This window comes from Oryctolagus cuniculus, chromosome 8, assembly GCF_051225735.1.
Source record: "Oryctolagus cuniculus isolate XC-2025 breed Fujian yellow rabbit chromosome 8, ASM5122573v1, whole genome shotgun sequence".
Taxonomy (NCBI): domain Eukaryota; kingdom Metazoa; phylum Chordata; class Mammalia; order Lagomorpha; family Leporidae; genus Oryctolagus; species Oryctolagus cuniculus.
The window spans coordinates 22,279,144-22,293,990 of record NC_142874.1 but is presented as its reverse complement, the minus strand read 5'-3'; the positions used below and the strand labels follow the sequence as shown (position 1 = coordinate 22,293,990).

Sequence of the window (14,847 nt, the reverse complement as noted above, 5' to 3'; positions counted from 1 at the left end):
AGAATTTTCTGTCTACTGATTAACTCCCCCAATTGGCAGTAATAGCCAGTGCAGGGCACCATGGAAGCCAGCAGACTGGAACTCCATCAATCTCCCACATGAAATGTAGGGTCCCAAATCCTTGGGCCATCTTCCACTGCTTTCCCAGGTGCATTAGCAGGGATCTGGGTTGGAAGAAGAGTAGGTGGGGGCTGAAATGGGTTCTCTGATATGGGATGCTGCAGTGACAAACAGTAGCTTAGCATAGGTAAAGATGGAATAGAATGGGATTAGCAGCTGACCCTGAGGGTCCACAGATCCCAGAAGTAGAAGTTGACAGGCATTCGGTTATCTGTATCACATTAAAAAAAAACCTGTATTTTACCAAGAAATGTATCCTAGAGCAATTATCTGAGTTTGTGTAAATATAGTTATTTATAGTGCTGAAAATTCTAAACAAAAGAAATTTTGAAAATGAAAATAATTACTAGAGAAAATGTTTACAATATAATATACAAATTTTAAAGCAGATTAAAAGTTATAGGCATGAAATAGTCTAGTTTTTAAATTACATGCATTGGGAAAAGTAAGAAAAAAATTACATGCATTGGAGGCAAAATTGTAGAATTAAATACACACACACACACACACACACTACCACATGGACTACTTGTTGGGGTCACAAGTAGATTTTATTTCTTCTTTCTTTTTCTTTTTCTTTTTTGTGTTATCCACATATTATTTTGTGCAGGAGAAGAAAATGCTTTTTTTTAAAAAAAATGTTGTTTTGCAACAATGTGGATTTAGTTAATTTCACAGAATTGTGCACTGAAAATGGCTAAAATGGCAAATTTGTTGTTAATGCCCATTTTGCCAAAGTCAGAACACCAAGTTTCCAGTCTCCCTGGGATTGAGCCTCCCGAGGTAGAAAGTGATTCCTGTTCTATCCAAGGCTATTTTTGATGTTGCACAGTTCATGCTGGTGATGATCAAGCATGTGCCACTAAGAATGCAGCTGTTTTAAGCTGACAAAAGCACACAGCATTGATTCTCCCATCTCTTAGAATTGATTAGCGTTTGTGCAAGGGCATATCACTTGCATTTGGAATGGAGTTAATTTAATTCCTTTCCTGTACATTCTGCTTAAATGCTGTCATTTGACTACTTATCTTTGGCAAATATTTCTTTTTAATCACTCATCTATGTTTTACATACACAGTGTCAATTCACAATATAGTGTTTATATTGCCAACAGCACTGCTTACATTTAGCAAATACTAAATACATAAATTATGGATTCTGCTAAAATAGATGTGTCTTCTGATGCATGGGATAAATCCTTGCTCTCAAGAACCTTACAAAGTTATAGCTCAGTAATGTACTTGTCTAACTCTGAAATATGAGTGAAGGAAGCAAGACACAGCTTGGCATGAATTTTAAGAAGCTCAGATCTTGTTGAGACTCAGGCATTACTGAAGAGAGGGTAGCATTCTATACAGACTTGCAGAAATGTAAACATTTTCAAGGAATAGGGCGAGAAAAAGTGGAATTCAGTTGAATTATGGACACCTTGTGTATAGGAATAGGGGATGAATTTGAGGAGTTTTTCAGGGCGCAATAGCAAGAGAGAAGGTTTACGTAAGTGGGGTATTTGAGACAGTGAAAAATGAGGCAGCAAAGGTGGTGCATGACTCTCCCCTTTGATATGCAGGCTTTGTTGAGACTCACGTGGCCATAGAGTGTAGCGTGAGTTGGGAAGGGTGATACCGAAAACCAAAGCACCTCTTTTGAGGCTCTTGCAGGGGTATCCAGAGATATAAGGACAGCACTGGCAGTACAAAATGAGCAGGGATCATTTTTAGGGATATTGTAGACTATCTTCTCTCTGTAGAAACTGGCAGTTAACAAGAAATGGGATTGAGTGGGGATTAAGGAGAGAAAAGTTTAAAAAAGTCTTCCAATGAAAAGTAGGCATGACAGATCAAAATTTCAAAGTACAAATATTGTATTTTGGTTTGAACAGAAAGATTATTTTAATAGCATAGTCTAACTTCCATTTTCCATCTGTCTTGTAATTAATCCCAAACAGAACACACTCTTAATCTGTTGTAAGGAAGGGACTTGAAAATAAAGTCCCAAGTTCTCCCGCCCACTCTTCTTTAGACTTCGTCATCTGTAAAATGTTCATTTTCCTCTGACACTTCCTAACTAAGATTTTTATGCTTCCTAGCATATTTGGATTAAGGAGATTAATAAATTTAAGAACCTATTTTTAAAGTATATGTATTTAATTTATTTGTGAGGCAGAGAGATCTCCCAACCACTGGTTCACTTCCCCAAATGCCCGTAACAGCCAGGGATAGGCCAGGCTAAAGCTTGAAACTGGGAACTCGATCTAGGTCTTGCACATAGGTGGTGGGGACCCAAGGACTTGAACCATCATCTGCTGCATCCCAGGGTGTGCTGGAATGGGGAGTGGAGCCAGGACTTGACCCCAAGCACTCCAATATGGGATGTGGACATCCCAAGAGGCATTTTAACTGCTGGGCTAAATGCCCAACTCTAGAGAAACACTTTTATTTCCTTTTTATATTATTTCATGGCTTATGTTGTGACGATGACTGATGTTTATGTGAAAATATCAATACATGAGCTTCTTAGCACTTCTTTGATAATCCATGAGTGTTTTGCTGCACATCACTCAATTAAATATTGTTACTTAATTTTGCTAAGATAAGTCTGATATGGTGGCTGCCAGCTAGCAATAAGAAGATTCATTTGACCCCAGAAAGTTAAAACACGCCAGTGAACTAGGAAGCTAGAACTTGAAGAACAATCTCTGGTTATAGGAAAAGATGTGATTTCTTTTTCCTTTAACATTTTACAGTTCCAGAGCTGAACAAATCCTTCACAATTAGTTATATCAGGGATTCACACATTTTCTTTCTCTGCAAACTACATATTGCAAATTTTGCCTTTTTAGAATGTAATGTCTTTATTGCAAATATTTATTTCTAACAGTATAGTAGAAAAATATTCATAGACTGTGTGGTAAGGGAATGACTCCAATACAATTTATTTTTTTAAAAAAACAGGATGCAAGCAGAATTTGGCCAACAGGCTATGGTTTATTGATCCCTGATCTGCTCCCTTTGAGCCTTATTTCTGAAAGAGAAAACTGTATTCACTCTAGGGAGTTCATTTGACTTGTCCAAGCTGCTTCTGGCTGGAGTCCAGTAAGCTATTTTATCTTGCCCCTTTTGTTCTAATCTCTCTCTGAAAAGCCATTTAATAATATCAGTCTGATTGGCAAGGTTTGTATAGTCCTTATCCTAAGCACTAAAAGGTGTAAATTTTTCTAACTAGCCTTTTTATATTGCCAATGGAATCTGTTTAGGAAGTCAATATCTTAATTGTGCCGACTAAAGTTCATTGATTCTGTCTTTCCCTGGAGACTTGTAGATAGCCAGTCCCTTGAACTTTTGATCTGTCTTTCTCCATGATTTTTTACTCTGTAGCAATCTAAGACTAGGTTTGTTTTTTTTTTTTAATTTTTTGACAGGCAGAGTGGACAGTGAGAGAGAGAGAGACAGAGAGAAAGGTCTTCCTTTTGCCATTGGTTCACCCTCCAATGGCCACTGCGGCCGGCGCGCCATGGCCGGCGCACCGCGCTGATCCGATGGCAGAAGCCAGGTACTTCTCCTGGTCTCCCATGGGGTGCAGGGCCCAAGCACTTGGGCCATCCTCCACTGCACTCCCTGGCCACAGCAGAGAGCTGGCCTGGAAGATAAGTTTTTAGTAAGCAAATGACATCAGTTGCATCAACTTAACTTTGCAACCAAGACTCCTAACCAAGAACTGAATGTGCATGTTTCTAGAAACTCCCTCAATCATAGGTTCTAAAGAAACTATGATTGATTTGAAATTGATACTTACATTTGCCATCAGAAATAAAATATTTACATAATTGTGATCTATAATTTCATATTGTTATTTTTTGGGAAAAGATGCAATGTATCTATACAAAGTAGCATAATATGAAGCCACCAAATATTTTTCAAGAGCTTTTGATTTGTAACTGAAGCATGATTCTGTTAGCAACCTTAGTCAAAAGCCAGCATTTTGCTTCTGTTGTCAAAGTTCTAAGGATTGGATTTTAGAAACCTATCTTTATTACATTTTCTGCTTCTAGGACTCTATATTTTATGTTAATATAAGGTCAACTTTGTTCCTCCATGGCAGTTGGCATTTAAACTAGAAGATCAAAAACAAGATAGGAAACTTCCAAATGTGTATGTGTTTATGAGTGTGTGTGTGTGTTCTGAAAGTTCAAATATTAACTGTTAGCAGTCGAACCAGATTATTCTCAGTTTTTGGTGAAATTTGATGATTTACGTGTTTCCAATGTAGCTGACTTTTTTCCACATCCAGGAGGAAATTGAAAATATTTGCTCATCATTGGAAAGCTTCCTTTCAAATGCAAGAGGAAAGCCACTGAGTGAGCTTTGGTGTCTGTATGCTAGCTTTGCTGTCTGTGCTGTAAGAAGGAATTCTTAAGCAGGCACATGAACTGAATCCTTGGTGGGTACTATGGGGGAAAATGCAGAATGAAACTCGATAACAGGCAGTATTCCCCATTTGTACAGATGTAAACACCAAGTTAAGAGGAGAAAAACAGAAATGATTTCCCAGCTACAGCTGAAGGATAATGTAATGTTACCTCGGTATTTACAAGTGGAGAAAATGTCTGGAAACTTCATGGGAAGAATCTGAAATCTAATAGTGATCTAATACATTTTGATAATCAAACTTTGAGGATTACTGGCTAAGAAAGAAAAGAATGATATGTACTTTGCTCAGATATTTGAGAAATTATTGAAAATATTTGGAATAATAAAATTGGATGAAGGGAAAGACAAAGAAAGAAAAAACATATATAAGAAAGACAAAAATAGATGAACAATTCTATTGAACAAAACCAATTTATGCCATAACCTATTGATTTACCTTAAAAAAATAAACAGCATATCTTTATTTTCTTGTCCTTGGGAAATTTCCATGTGGGTAATAAAAAAAATACATGTTAATGTGATTTGAAACCAATGTTGATGTACAGTTTTATTGGTGATCACTGTGGTACCAGACATAAGATGCCATTAGAAATACAAAAATTTTGTGGAAATAGGAATTAGAAGACACTTATTTTCATGTAATTTTTTGAAATACATGAAGTTTCTAAAAAATATACAATTAGCGTGATTAAACTTTTTGAGCTCCTCATATGCATACATTTCAACAATTTTTCTTCCAAAATATATTTTTACTTCCATTTCCATGAAGTTTTTGAACACTTTTCATATTTGTGGTGATATTATCTCTTCATTCTGCGAAAGAGTAAACTAGTCCAAGGTTGATTTACCATTATTAATACTTAGATTTCTGTTAAATTTTTTGTTCAACAAAGGGGAGAAGCATGCTTTTTGACACAGAATTGGTAGATTCTTCTAGAATATGGATTCAAGGTTGATTCAGTGATATCATCCCAACACTCTTAAATCCTTGAGAATTACCTCATATTCAGCTTTTTCATCTGTTGCAAAGTGTCTTTTAATATTGTATGAACTATTTTTTGTAATGGAAGCATTTCAAATACCCATAATTTGTTGCTTTTAGCCAAAGTCCATTTCAGTTTCTAGAGTAAAGAGTAGGAGTCATAAACTTATGATTATAAAATAAACTGAAAGTATATCATTGTAAAAATTAAAAGGAAGCATAGAAATGCAGGAGGAAGGGTGGGAGCGTGGGCAGGAGGGTAGAGTGGGACGTATCACTATGCTCCTAAATCTGTGTATATGAAATACATGAAATTTGTTCACCTTATGTAAATAAAAAATTATATATATGAAAAGTAGAATAGAGTTAGAGCAAATATTTTCCAAATCATCAGTAAGTGCATCCTTTGTGTAACTTGGATCCTCCTTCTGGTATAATCAAGTAAAACTGAAAAGTAATTATTTGAAAGTGAAGTCTTTTTATCAAGTTGTAAGATTGTCTTTCCTAGAATTGCAGCATCATACTAACAAAGCACAGAATAAAAGGTCATGTACAATAGCTTTGAACTTGGAAGGTCTTTGAATCCATGTTCTTGGAGCTACAGAAGCACAGTGACATCTGCCTTTGATTATAGTTAGATGAATAAATATGAATCCTAGGCTGTATTTAAAACATTTCTACATACACAATGATATTATGTTCTGGGAAATGGCACACAGTGGTTATTTTTAACATAATTATAGATGTCTGACTGGTCATCTTTGAAATAAATTATTAAAAAGAAGACCTTCGTGGAAAAATCAGAATTTTTGGTTTAGGCATGTTTATCCTGGGAAAATTCAAAATAAACTATTTGACTAAAGAGTTCTATTTTAGAATTGTTCACATTTTTATACAAATTGGGTTAATTGCTAAAATATTGGTTTATTCAGTTCTTAACACTGTGCTTCTACTGACATTGTCAACTACAAATGAGAATGTGACAACATGTTTTCCAGGTGTGTGTGTGAAGAAAAGATGTTAGGGCGATGCTAATAAAGAAAAGAGAAGGAATTAGCCGTGAACACACTTTCACCGTAGACCTGGGCTCCTCACTTCCAAAAATCACATCATCGTGTAGAATTACAATCATTTTTACTCTGTGTGTTTTCCCCTCTGTTTTGCAGATTGTTTTAAATTTCACCACGATGGACTTATACAAGAGCAGTCTGTGCTGGTGTGACTACATTGAAGTGAGAGATGGGTACTGGAGGAAGTCACCCCTCCTTGGTAAGACACTGTTTGCCTGCTGCATTGTTGTGCATGCTATCTGACCTGTCTAAAGAAAGTTGATTCTTCCCAGAGTTGCCTTAGAGATAAAAATATGTGCCATCAGTATTATCTTTAGTTTCAGTATACTTTTTTCAACCATACACAAAATATTCAGAAACAAATCACTGATTAAATTCATCATTTTTTAAAGTTAATCAGTCAACCAGATGGAGTTTAAAAGAGCATATATTGTGCAGCAGATTTGCTTCTGAACATGATTGACAATGGCTTTCCCATGAATTGTAACGACTGTGGCTAGCTTGAACAATGTCTTTGCATTTTAAATTTAAGATTCATAGCTTGGGGCTGGTGGTTGGCCTAGCAATTAAGATGCCTAAAGGGATGCCCACATACCACATCAATGTGGGCTGGGTGAGTCCTGGCACTATGTTCAATTCTAGCCTCCTGCGAGGTGCACCCTGGGAGGCAGCAGGTGATTGTTCAAATAGGTGGGTCCCTACCAGCCATGGAGAGATCTGGATTGAGTTCTGGGCCTGTGGCTTTAGCATAGCCTAGCCCGGGCTGTTGCCAGCCTTTGGAGAGCTCTCTTGGTCTGCCTGTCTCTATCTGTCTATTTATCTTCTCTCTGTCTCTCCACCTCTCGATAAATAAATAAAATTGAACGCAGTTTTGATGAAGAAATGGACACATTCCTTGTGTATGGGCTGTTTGTGTGTGTTTTGCTCATGTAATCCAGTGAGCTGTCAGGTACATGTAGGGCAGGTGGTTTCCCAAAACAAGCAGATTCCGTGTTCCTGAAACTTCTCAGACAGCTTTTCTGTGGCTGAAAAGAGGCATTTATAGTCTGCCTCATAAACCGTAGCTCAGATTTGGTGCTCACCAAAGTCTGCCACCCACGTTTAACCACAGACCGCACTGTTAACTTGCATGCGGCGGCTTCTGTTGCCTCTGTATTACTTAAAGGTGAGAGCCGTATGAGCACACAAGTGTCTTCTCTATCCGGATCTCGTTTCTAGGCATTGTGACTTCTCCTTTATTTTTAGAAGCAGCTGTGCTCAGTTGAGTTGTGTGCTATGCAGATCTTTTTCTAAAACCTGCTGAGTGGACACTCTTACATTAAAAGTGACAGCAACCTGAGTAAGTCCAAGAGGAAATGTTTAAAAACAAGGGAAGAGGAAGGCTTGAACAAATGCGGCTAAGTTGCATTGAGGGAAGCGTTATCTTTACATTTAATTTTGCAGCCTGGGTGAAGCAGTTTGTTACATAGGGATGTGCCTTCAGAAGGAAACATTTCATTGAGCTCATATTGGAAAATCAGACGCAAATACAAAATGTGAGAAAGCACTTGTTTAGAGGAGCGTCTTTATGGCAGGGTTCAGCGTAGAGTGGTCCACCGGACTGGCTCAGTGTGTTTGTTTTCATGGGCAAGTCCTTCCCCACCTTTTCTTCCTGGGCCTTGCTCTGAGGGGTGTATTCCTTGGACTGCTGGCTCAGAATCATCCGGAAAGGCATTAGGATTGTGGAAACTCGGGTCCCACTGCGTACCTCTGAAGCAGACTGAACTTTGTCAGTTTCCCAGCCATTCGCACGCACACTCTAAGAAGTACTGCTTGGTGCTGCCTGCCTCGGATGGACTGTGCAATTTATGATGTGTTTTTTCACTAGCTATTAGTGAGGTTTGCTTTGTTCAAGTCAGCCAGCATTTCTCGTATGTTAAAACTACGTATGGCATTTTTCCAGAACAAAGAATATGGATAACAATTAATATGTGTATAGAATTATTTCATATAAATTGTCACATTTAACCATTTTGTCATCATGTGGAAGCCTAGAGCACAGTGACAGACATAATGTAAGTAATACAAATGTGGAGGGAAGAGTGAGAGAAATGATAGGTCTTATATGTGTGTTTTCTGTCCAACTTATCTGTGACTACACAGTTAGAAAAGATTGTAACTTACAGCTGAGAGTTCTGCCTCTCTGCCCACATGGCTAGAGATGATGGCTCCGTGGGTAGGATGGAAGGTGAGCATTGCTATTAGACACGGGAGGTAGCCCAGGGGTTTCTAGAGGAGCGATCTTTAAACGTGTCTGGACAAGGAAATCCACTTCAAGGTGAGAACACAGCCTTGGCCAAGTCATCCCATGCTAAGGAGCAGATGAAGAATTCGACCCAGCGTCTTGGGGTGATGTGCACCTGTTTCTGTTGTCCATCGAGTAAATTCCCTACCTCCGTACCCCACGTGGCCTCTTACAACTGTGTTTTCTGAACAGCCTGTCTTAATTCTGTATGCCAGTGGTACAGACATGAGTCGGTCAATGTGATAATTCCAAAGTACACATCTTTTAATTCTGTTGTTTATGAACTTTCGGAGCTTCCTTGTATAGACTTTGCAATTATCATGAAAATCCATGATCATACTGAGTCATATTTAGGAATCTCTCTTTATTCCTTTCCTTCTTTTAGGTAGATTCTGTGGGGACAAAGTGCCAGAAGTTCTCGCCTCTACAGACAGCAGGATGTGGATCGAGTTTCGTAGCAGCAGTAATTGGGTAGGAAAAGGCTTTGCCGCTGTCTATGAAGGCAAGTCCCACTGGATCGCAGAGATCTGTCCATCTTAGATCTCACAACAGAAGTGTCTGCTCTTTCAGCTTCATTAGAATGATATTTAAGTCATGCTTCTAAATTACTAAATTCTCTGAACCTGTTTCATAATATTCACAAGGATGATTTGAATAAAAATACTCCATAAATTTAAAGTGCGAGAACAACTCATTGTGACCCATTATCAATGTCACAGTAACTTCTAAATGTGCTTAGGGGTATGTGAAAGAATACACATGACACAAGAGTTCTTAAACTTCGTTTGACAATAACGTTAAAATGTTATGAAGGCATTCTTGCTTTTCTCTGGGCTGATTCGCTGGGCTGCTGAAGGGCTCTATTCTAGGAAACTGCAACAGAGAGGAATTGTGTGCACATTTCTGGAGTGTGCTTTGTCTAAACAAGAGGCAGCATTCAAGGAAGGATTTATTAGATGCTTTGTTCTGCACTTCTCTGACACGGTACACTGGCATCGTGCCTCCTGGCTTCCAGAACAGCTCCTCTCTTGCCAGGTTGTGGGTGGAGGAGACCCCGGCACACGCGTTTAGGTGATTTCAAAGACGATTTCTGCTTCCCTTAAGCCTTAAGTCGACGGAAGCGTTTTGTCTTCAGAATGACGCACACAGCAGCGAAGCAGCTTGCTGGGCTGGGGCCACAGATGTTGAGCACATGGCAATGGCTCCCTGCAGAGGCCCCGGGAGTGCCGCTCTGGGGAAGACGTCCATTCTGATGAGCTGTTCACCTGTGGTCCAAACGAGGGAATGAGCCAAATCGGAGAAGCACCGCACAAGCTCACATGGAATTCATTTACCAAATCCCCGAAGGATTTTAAAAGTTTTAAAAAAGAAGTGTTCATTTTGGTGAATATATGAAATAACAGTGATTAAAAATTGAATAGTCCTTGGCCGATTGTTATCTGACATTTACAGTGAAGTGACATTTTTTTTAACCGTATAAATTTTTACAACAGCGCAACCAGTCAACTTTGATTTTTATAACCTGATAATTTTATGTACTCAGCTCCAGGAACTGAACTTAAACATCACCTTAGAAGGAAAGGGAAGTGGAGGGGCACGTCGTCGAGGTTTATTTATTTGCTTGTTTTTTTTTGCTTACTTCAGCCATCTGTGGAGGTGAGATACGGAAAAATGAAGGGCAGATTCAGTCTCCGAATTACCCTGACGACTACAGACCCATGAAGGAATGCGTGTGGCGAATAATGGTGTCGGAGAGCTACCACGTGGGACTGACCTTTCAGGCTTTTGAGGTAAAGTCTTTTAGGCGAACTCTACTGGGCGTATTCTCCATAAATGACAGTGCCATGTAAGGGACTCCTCATTAAGTCAGCAAAGAACCGGAGAATCGGCCTTTTAATCAGCGAAGAAGCCAAGGACTGCCTATAAAATGCAAGATCAAGAGGGACAGGATTTTTTCCTTTCCTCTCCTCGTAGACATTTCCAAGAAGATTAAAGTGCGTTTACATTATCTGCTCTATTTGAATCGGAATGTTTTGAACTACTGACAATCTTTTTTTTTTTTTTTTTTTGACAAATGCGTGGAGTTGTTTCATGAGACTCTTGGAGGGTCCATTACGTGATAGAACTTTTATTTCTCTTCTAAACTAAGAGGTTAAAAGGTAGACTGTCTTTTTGTTGGGGGGGGGGAACCCAGTTTTTGTATTTTTTTAACCATCACACAGATAAGTGTTTATATCAGAAATCAAGATTCTGAGCTGCTTTCAGCTTCATTAGGGAAGCTGGAGGCCTGGGCAGTCCAGGCACCACCCCCACGAGCCCACAGAGGCTCACACCTGCCTGCACGCCTGTGCACTATCTTTCTTTTTTTTTTTTTTTTAAATAAAATATATTCATTTATTTGAAAATCAGACTTACAGTGAGAGGGAGAGCTGGAGGAAGACAGAGATCTTCCATTTGCTGCTTCACTCCCTAGATGGCCGCAATGGGCCAGACTGAAGCCAGGAGCCAGGAGCTTCTTCCGGATCTCCCATGTGGGTGCAGAGGCCCAAGGACTTGGGCCGTCGTCCTCTGCTGCTTTTTCAGGCCGTTAGCCGGAAACTTGATTGGAGGTGGAATAACTGGGACACAAATCGGTGCCCATCCGGGATGCTGGCCTGGAGGTGGCCTTTACCCGCTACACCACAATACCAGCCCCATGTGCACTGTGTTTCTTTGGCACTGGCCTCGGCACCTTTATAGGTACCATATAATTTCTCATACCTATTTCCTTTATCATGGAATAACATTTTCTGCCTTGATCGTGATGTTCTATTTTATGCTCCTAACCACTTTGCACATCTAAAAATCTTGATTTTAAGGTTATTTGATTCACATTTAATTTTTTTTTATTTTTATGGACTCGTGGGATAACAAACATTGTTCAAATAGACCTGTGTGTTATTAAAAGTGAAATGAAACTGCATAGATGATTTCACCTCTAATTTAGACTAAAAGAACCAGTTCACTGAAAATTATCTAACCAATGGCTATTACCTGTGTTTTGTGATATCTTAAAGATTAATAAATTAGCTGTCTTTCAATAGATCATATAGTATTTTCTGAGATTTTCCTGTTATCTAAGAGACAGACGGAGGAAGTGTCAGCAATCCCATCTGTTGGTTTCCTCCCACGTGCTCCCCGTGGCCCCTCTCTGGGGCTGCAGCCAAGAGTCTAAAATTCAATACAGGTCCCTGTTATGGGTGGCAGACACCCAGTTACTTAAGCCATCATTGCTGCCTCCCAGGGTCCACATTAGCAAGAAGTGGAGTCAGGAATCAGAGCTGGAAATCAAACTCATGTCTCTCATATTGGCTGGGAACATTTTAACTAGTGTCTTCCCCACCAGGCCGAATCCCTGCCCCTCTAAATATTTTCTTATTTGTTCTAATAGGGCATCAGTTGCCTTGTTTAACTTTGTCTGTTTTCTCTGTCACTTCATTTTTATTTATTTAATGTTTTCAATATGCAGATTATATATTTAAAATACATAATTAAAGAAAATGTCCTCACACCTTCTTGGAGTTCTGTGGTTTTGTCTCACAAAATATAGCTCTTCCTTACTGATCCCAGTCTTTTCCACTCCTCACAAACAGTTTCCAGCTTTGCAGTTTTGTTTAAATTGAATTCCCACATACATTCGTTCAAGTGGGATTAAGTTTGAGGTTCTTGTCAACATCGCCGCGCAGTCTGATTTGGCGATATTTCCCTTCTCTGTGGTACTCTTTCTCTGCAGATAAAAGGCCAGTAAGATAAATGCACCCATCAATCTGCCCGAATACACTGTAAAGAATTCTCTGGCTCTCTGTCGTTTATATCCTCCCGTGAACTTACGTCATAGCTCTACCCTTCCCAGTGCTACTTGGATGTTAGTGTAATTTCAGAAAGAAAACCGGAATAAGTGTCTTTGTGAATGAAGTTTAGACATCTTTGAACAGGAAGAGACACTATTTCGAGGGTGATACACTCTCGCAGTCTCTGCCAATGGCCCTTCTTTCTGGCTTATGAATCTATGTACTTTAAGTAGATTCATGCCGTATTTACTTTTTCTGTGCTGGCTTATTTCACTTAGCATAAGGTTGTCAGAATTCATCCATGCTACTGTAGCATATACCAAAATTCCCTTCCTTCTTATATCATGCCATTTAGGAAGCGCCGTGAGCTTAATGTTTGTGTTCTGCTGAGATTCATAGCTGCCAAGGTACTGTTTTGAGGAGGTGGGCCCTTTAGGAAGTGATGAGATCATGAGGATGGGGCCTCCATAAATGGGATTAGTGCCCTCATGAAAGAGTCTCCGGAGCCTCCGCCACAGCGAGAAGACGCCAATCAGATGCTGAACCCACCAGGGCCTGGATCTCACACTTCCCAACCTCCAGAACTGTGAGCAGTCGGTTTCTACTGGTCACCATCAGCTCACGCCATGCTGTCTTCTTCCAGTGTCCTGGATGGACTAGGACAGGAAATAGTTACTGGATGCATTATTCTTATGACTGATACACTGGCATGAATGTTTTTATGAATATCTCTCACCTCTGAAATTAACTTGGGCAGAGTTTTCGCAATTCCGCGGCAGCATTGTTTGTAAAGAAGCTTCTAGTACTACTAATCTATTTGGGGACTTTTCAGTTGCAGAAATACAGGAGAGAAAGTTTGGGAGAGTGGAAATGTTTATAATAACAACTTCAAAGAAATGTCAATAAAGCAGCAAAGAAGTGAAATAAACTTGGAGCTAACTCTTGTTTAAATTGAATCCCCACATACATGAATTCAAGTGGGATTATGTTTGAGGTACTTGTCAACATTGCTGCACATTCGGATTTGGTGTAACTTTTCCTTATGAAAACCAGAGATATTTAATAGCTTTAACCCTCATTACTGCCAGCTGCAACACTCTAAACTAAGTAAATAAGTTTTTATCTTGGTGCTTGGTAGATTGCTTGAGCAAAATAATCCTTTAATTCCTTTAGCTATTTTTTAATAGGTGATGATAAGTAGACTTTCTGTTGTGAGTGAAAGAAGACCAGATAAGGGGGTTAATGGTTTTCTGCTTGCCATGTACTATTTTTGGGTGTTCAGCTAAGAGTATACATTGGTTAATGAGTGTAAAAGACAAGAGTTAAACAGCTCTTCATGAATTATGGCCCAGGGTGTATTTGGACTGTGAGAGATTAGCCCTGGTTAGTTTAAGTAAACCTGCCCAAGGTCATACAGTTGGTAGTGCAGTGATTGAAACCAAGTCTGTGGTCTGTGCACTTCTGTCACCAGGCCCTGGGAGTAGAGAGTAGCATCACATTTTCTCATAGCAGCCAATGCCTTCCACAGTTCACCTACTTGTCATTGCACTCATATGCATGAATATCAGTTAATTCAATTTTTCATAAAGGTTTTGATGCATCCTCATTTGTCAAAGACATTCTTTTTAATTTAGCACTGTTCACATACCACTGAGTGCATACTCTCTGGCTATAGCAGGTTTTCAATAAGATTTTTAAATTTATGAGATGAAAAATGCTACATCATGAATTGGCAGCATTTAAATGAATGATTTTATGAAAATAAACCTATCCAAGCAAACCTATAAACCTTCCATGTTGTTGATTTTAACATTTGAGCATATTGTTTCTCCTCTTTCTTGAGTAATTATATATTACTTTTAAGGCTATATTAAATGTCATTAATAAATTTTGAATAAGATAATACATTTTAAATAATTATCTATATATTAACTTTTTCCCATTTGTCCAAAAGATTTTATTTTTTAAATTTGAGAGAGTGAAAAAGATGGACAAACAGAGAGAGACAACTTTCATATGCTGGCTCACTCCCTAGTTGCCTGCAATAGATCCTGAAACCAGGAGCCAGAAATGCAGTAAAGGTCTACCGTGTTTATGGTGGGAACCAAATTACTTGAGCTATCACCTGCTG

General features: G+C 39.0%; 1 protein-coding gene across 2 annotated transcripts in view; it reads left to right on the top strand.

Annotated features, from left to right (window-relative positions):
• Positions 1–14,847, top strand: part of LOC149124909 (tolloid-like protein 1) — a 174,889-nt gene that overhangs the window by 146,022 nt on the left and 14,020 nt on the right. For both annotated transcript variants that reach the window (XM_089302148.1, XM_089302149.1), the window contains 3 exons: positions 6,699–6,801; positions 9,272–9,388; positions 10,531–10,676. In XM_089302148.1, coding sequence (XP_089158274.1) covers positions 6,699–6,801; positions 9,272–9,388; positions 10,531–10,676 — 366 coding nt within the window. The remainder of the gene's footprint in view (positions 1–6,698; positions 6,802–9,271; positions 9,389–10,530; positions 10,677–14,847) is intronic.